The 5950-nt window shown below is 42.1% G+C and overlaps 1 protein-coding gene across 1 annotated transcript; it reads right to left on the bottom strand.

Moving 5' to 3' along the window:
* Positions 1–551: 551 nt before the first annotated feature.
* On the bottom strand, positions 552–4295 carry LOC103667626 (cytokine SCM-1 beta-like). The gene is made up of 3 exons (XM_008695805.2): positions 3911–4295; positions 1858–1972; positions 552–901 (listed from the first exon to the last, which is right to left on the bottom strand). Exons 1-3 carry the CDS (start codon positions 3969–3971, stop codon positions 739–741), a joined length of 339 nt encoding a protein of 112 aa, XP_008694027.1. The 5' UTR covers positions 3972–4295; the 3' UTR covers positions 552–738.
* Positions 4296–5950: the final 1655 nt, after the last annotated feature.

Raw genomic sequence — 5950 nt, 5'->3', positions numbered from 1 at the left:
AGCATGATACAGTAGTGACAACTACAGACATCACAGAGAGGCGGCAAGGTCATTGCACGTTTCGAAGAGCATTGACTGTTATTTGAATAAAATATCTTTTCACCAAAAGTCTAACCTTTGCTACAGTGACAAATGAAAGAACTGACAAGCCCTGTGTTTGTGTCCTTTCATAGGAAACCAAAAGAAACACATAGAGGTTAGAGAATGGAGAGATCAAACGTGACGGAAGCCACTTTTTGAGTAGTGGACCCTCAGAATGGAAACGCAATGACAGTTGGCTTGTTTTCTCCTCTATTTCATAAACAGAACTCTATTATGAAGACAGGTTGAAATAGATCTTAAATTGTTGCCATTGTCACAGTCGTCACTTGCCACATTGTCACTTGCAAGCTAGAACCTAAGAATGATGAATATAGCTTTCATCTCTGATAAGCACTGGCCAAAATCTCTCCCATCGTGAATACCATCAAAGGGAGGTGCAGTTAGGACAGAGACAGAACATAAATGATATATTACCTTTCCCAATACATAATGAATAGACGTTGAGATTATGCGTAATAATAAATATTTATTCATTACAGCATCTAAATGAATATGAAAGACATGAAAAATAAAAATACAAGAAAATAAGTTGGCTCATGCAGCACTTTTATAAAAAGTGAATATAATCTAATTCGTCCAGGAGTTTATGAAGGAAAATGAGCTGGCTGGCTGGTGAGGAAACCGGCCCGAAGGCCACTATGTAGTCAGGGTCACAGCTGTATTGGTGGAATGTTGGGCTCCTGTAGGCTGGGTCTGTTTCACGTTTCTCCTGGTAGACTTGTCCACACTTTCTACTGCCTTTTTCACCCAGTCAGCTTGCGGATCAGCACAGACTTTAAGACCACGTCTGGTGATAAATCTGCAATGCAAGGAAAAGATAGAGTTAGTCACATCCTCACAGCCCTGGAACCAGGAGTTAAGATCAGGCCAGCTATAAGAGATTTTGTGCAGAAATTGTTCTCAAAACCTTGACACCATAAATGAAAACCTTTCTCCTGCCATCTATTTCAACACAAAAGAGAAATACATCCAGGTAATACCCAGCTCCTTTGTTCATCGTAATTCTCAGACTCCTTTTTCCACCCAAGCTACCAAATGCAACTATGCTGGACATCTGAGGTCATCTAGTTATTATATTACATATACTAATTATTACATACATCTTCCTTTTCACATCTAGTTATTACTATGCTGGACATCTGAGGTCATCTAGTTATTACATTACATATACTAATTATTACATACATCTTCCTTTTCACATCTAAACACACTCGGCTTGTTTTCTGGACAAAGGTGATTTCTTTATTTAATTTCTTCGGGTAAAATTCCAGTTATGTGTTGGGAAGAGCTGCTATTCTGAAAATGAGATCCTGGAAAGAGTATGGTACTCTGTAGGCTGGTTTTTCACACATTTCCTTGAGATATGGTAGCTGATAAAACATGGCACTCTCCTCCAGCACAGCATCACGGAAGGAAGGCGAGGGGAAGCCTCCCCCACCAGTGTGGCTATATGGTCAAATCCTGAGCCAAAGCAGCCATCTCTAAACCCAACCCTCAGAACTGAGCACAATAGTCCCCCGTTTCCCACTCAGAGCCTTCTGCTGAACTAAATCAGAAAGGAGGATGATATTCTTCATTTGACGGTCAGATTTTCTCAATCATTGTTATTTGGTGCTACATAAAGACATGGTTCATTGGAAAAACAAAGGGGCTATTGATTCACTTGAGATCTTCCTCCATGCCAGCTTCCTGAGGAGGGCAGCATTTCTATACACTGTGTCCCATCGAGCCCAGCTTTTGGGGAGACAAACTTACATTACTGCTTTCATGGAGCCCTCCTTGATGGTGTAGGTCTTGATGTTTTTAACTGGCAGTCTCTTGGTCGTTAGACTCACACAGATGCTCCTTTCTAGGACTTCACTCCCCACACCTGATGAAGAAAACCAAGCAGACAAACCAAAATAAATTATCATTTCAAATAGTATGAATGTTACAGTGTTATAAATAAAATAACAAAGAGTGATGTGATAAAGAGTAATTCGGGGAAGGCAACATTAAATGTGGGAAGGGGCACATGTGCTATTTTAAATGGGAAGGTGCGAGATATCTAAAGGACCGTTCATCCTCCATAGAAATCCCCTGCCCCAAGGGGATTTCTAAACTTCAGAGAGCAATCTTACATTGGAGAAGGGGAAATAACTTGGGAGAGTTAATAATATTAAAGGTTTGGTAGAATCTAAACAAGGTTTCTATGTGCTGATTTTCTGCTAAGGTAAAATGACTGGTATTTCTTCCCAGGGAAATATTCAGCTAAAAAGCATCTCAGGTAACAGCTAATGACGATCACGTTTGATCTATGATGTTGCTGATATCAGAAGGCTTTTTAAAACATGACACTAAATATAAGGTGTTTCTCAGCTGGCTGTGCCCCTCTTCATCCCTCCTTTCCAGCACTCCCGGTATCCCGTCCACACATGGACTCCCAAGACCCAAAGAATCCTACTAGACTCCAAACCCCCAGACCTTCTTACTGTCAGCAGTGTTATCGGTGAAGACACCTTCACTCCTGTTGCAGAACTCAATCAGGGCAGAGATTGCTTTGCCCACAGTTGTACGTAGAGGCTAAGCCCCAGTGGGACTCATAGAGGTCATTCAAGGAGGAAGCTTAGGAAGTGACCCAAGTGTCTGTAGTCCTCCTCTGTCTGCAACAGAGGGTCACTGCCCCCACCCATACCTGGGTTTCCACCAAACAGCAGACCTATTGTCTCAGCAAAAGGCCAGCCACACTGCAATATTTGGCCTAATGTACTAGCCTTAAAGCTGTTGGTTTCATCAATATTTATTTGGCCCACAATTTCAGGGAGTTCCAGACTTTGCCACCACTATTCACGGACACCCTTAGGGATCCATGATCAGATTCAGATATCCTATTCTAAGTAGTAAGTCTACAAATTAGGAGGCTGAAAGGAGAGTAAACTGAAACATTAATTATACTTGAAGGATATTCTCTTTTTTTGCCAGAGCTACAAGGAGAAGTAAACGTCCATCAGTTGGAGAAAAAAATGATCCTTTAAGAAAATATGTGTAGGGCAGTCAGGTGAGGCTCAGTAGAGCTAAGTCTCATCTGGGTATATCTTGCAGGTTTATCCGAATGTGTGGAAGGCATTGATCTATTTGTTAGGACTTAACATATGGTCTCTTATAAATTAGTTTATCATTAACGGGAACAATACTCACAGCAGGAATAACAGACTCTCCCGTATACTTGAAGGTAATATTGATTTCCTGGGTATGAGGACATGAGATCCCAATCATGTCTTTAACAGAAATAACTGGTTCTCTTCAGAATATACAACCTCCAACTTATCCCCGCATTATGACTAAACTTCCAAAAACGTTGAGAATTTATCAAGATCGATTAAATAGGCAAAAGCTACAAAGGCACATATAATCATCACCACCATTCCACAGCTAACATTAATCAAGAAATTATTACTAGTGAGGAAGCCTGATAAGTATTCCTGAATTGTTGGGTTTTGTTTTTTCTTTTCATTTTAATCCCAGGTGAGAGTATCTGTCATTATGTTCAGCTTATAAGTAAACGTAGGTCCAGAGAGGTTGAGAAATTTACCCCAAATCACGCAGTTATGAAAAGTAGGAGCCCGGATATTGTAAGCAAGTTCTGTCCATCTTCAGAATCTATAAAGTCCCCTGAACTCAAAATTATCGTTCCCATTTTGCACATGGGAAGTCAGAGGCTTCCCCTGGGGAGAGCCGTTTACTCTGGTCAGAACCTGAGTCACACCCCAAATGCATGCCCACCCGCCTGCGTATCAGTTCCTCTCTCAGACAGAACCTTCCGACTTACCTTCCACGATGAATTCAGTGAGAAAGCAGATCCCAAGCAGCGCCAGGAGGAGAGGTCTCATGGCTGAGGTCCTGCTGAGCTGTGCGAGGAGAAGGTGAGGAACGGCTGCTCTTAGCAGCCTCTTTATTCCTCCAGTGGTCAGCGTACTTCCTGTGGTGAGAAGGGGCTTTCAGGGTGGGTGTGGAATCGTGGAAAGTCTGTGCAGTACAGATGCTTTTTTCTTTAAGAAAAAGTTCCTTTGCCCCCACTCATACGAACCCCACACTTTCTGGCCTTTGCCCCTGCTCCTGTGGTTAACGTGTCAATGAAACCAAATGTGTGCATAAAGGAACGTGGTTGTCTCATCTCCTGCCACCGGCCGAAATTCAAATCTTCCACTGCAGATATGCCCCAAGGCCACATCGGTACCGTGGCCCACCACGGGGACAGTGTGAGGAAATGGGAGTGCGGTGGTCACTGTGGTCCTGCTCCCCCACCTATCTCATGTCACATCCGCTCTGACGTGAGGATTCCGCCACCAAGGCTCACGAGCCCCTGATACCATCCAGAGCAACTGTGTAGGGGCCACAGGGACACTGCTGCCACTCTGAGCTTCTCAGCAATCTTTTTCTTTTCATTTCTCTCCTCTACCCTCGTTCAAATGACTCCCATGTCTTTACACCCCCCCCCCCATACCCAAGAAACGGTTAAATAAGAGTGTTTGGAGCATGTCTATACGCACGTTTGCTTTATTGCAACTTAGTATATACCTTTTAAAAACCTTTGAGGAGCGCCTGGGGGGCTCAGTTGGTTAAGTGTCTGCCTTCAGCTCAGGTCATCCCAGGGTCCTGGATCGAGCCCCGCATCAGGCTCCCTGCTCAGCGGGAGCCTGCTTCTTCCTCTCCCTCTGACCCTCCTCTCTGCTTGTGCTCATGTTCTCTCTCTCTCTCTCTCTCTCAAATGAATAAATAAAAAAATCTTTTTAAAAAATAAACTTAAAATAAAAACATTTTGAAAAGTTGTCCTGACATGAACTTTATTAAAAAAAAAAAAAGAAAGAGAAAATTATGTATAATCCTATCATTCTGACAGTTTTCATTTTTACATTTTTTTTTCCAGTAAAGCTCTATTGGTAGACATATGTTTACATACTTGTGACATTTACAAATAGTCTTTTAGCATCAGTGTAAATATCTTCCCATGGGTCTTCACAGCCTTCGTGTTTCTTATCTGAGTAAATATATGCACACACACATTAAACCGTTCCCTTATAACACTGTTGTATAGATCACATCTGTAAGGTAGGTTTTCGGTAATATACTGAATCATTTCCCCTCAATAGCCAGAAGTTGGATCACTTGGCAAACCCATATGACCCCCTTTCAGTTCTTGCTACATGTTACTGTATAGTCTTCCCCAAAAGTAGTTTCAACTTGCAGTCTTCTAGCAGGGTTTGATTGTATCAGTTGTACCTTCCTGGCATTTAATTTCTTGTTGTTTTGTCTGGTTTTGTTTTGCGTAGGTATCTATAAAACGTATTTCTTAACTATGTGCTTGCACAAGCAGCTAAAACATTGGCCACGGCTATTAGGTATGTGAGAATAATATTCTCATTCAACATACGTGGAGCTAAAAGGTTTTGCCACTGCTATTAGGGATACAAAAATAAATTCCTATATGTCCATGAAAATTACAGGCTAACCTCTAACAGATTTTTCATTAATGGCATTTAATTTTCCAGCCAGACTTCACTCTGGACCTCAGAGTGGCTTTTTAGTTATCTCTACCTGGCTATACCATCAGTCCTTAACATCTGAACACATCTTTCCGCTCAAAATGCTTTTCCTCCTATTACTCCAACACGGAGGAATATGCTATTTTCTATCCAATTTCCAAACACGGAAGCTGGGGTCATCTTAGACTCGTTGCTGTCCACTCATATGTCATCCTCAACAAGCTGTACTAAGTAAACCCTCTAAGTAGCTCTTCAGTAGACCTGCTCCCCTCCTTCCACACTGCTCTAGGCAGGCCCTCATCATCCCTTGTTAGGACCATTGCAGT

This window comes from Ursus maritimus, unplaced genomic scaffold (genome assembly GCF_017311325.1).
Source record: "Ursus maritimus isolate PB19 unplaced genomic scaffold, ASM1731132v1 scaffold_2, whole genome shotgun sequence".
NCBI classification, from domain to species: Eukaryota; Metazoa; Chordata; class Mammalia; order Carnivora; family Ursidae; genus Ursus; species Ursus maritimus.
This window is presented reverse-complemented; position numbering and strand designations above follow the sequence as displayed.

Excerpts from the sequence above, each read along its gene's own strand:
- LOC103667626 (XM_008695805.2), bottom strand. The coding sequence starts at position 3,971 with ATGAGACCTCTCCTCCTGGCGCTGCTTGGGATCTGCTTTCTCACTGAA. Across the intron at positions 1,973-3,910 it reads CACTGAATTCATCGTGGAAG|GTGTGGGGAGTGAAGTCCTA; the intron begins GTAAGTCGGAAG and ends TTTCTTCATCAG. Across the intron at positions 902-1,857 it reads GGCTCCATGAAAGCAGTAAT|ATTTATCACCAGACGTGGTC; the intron begins GTAAGTTTGTCT and ends CTTGCATTGCAG.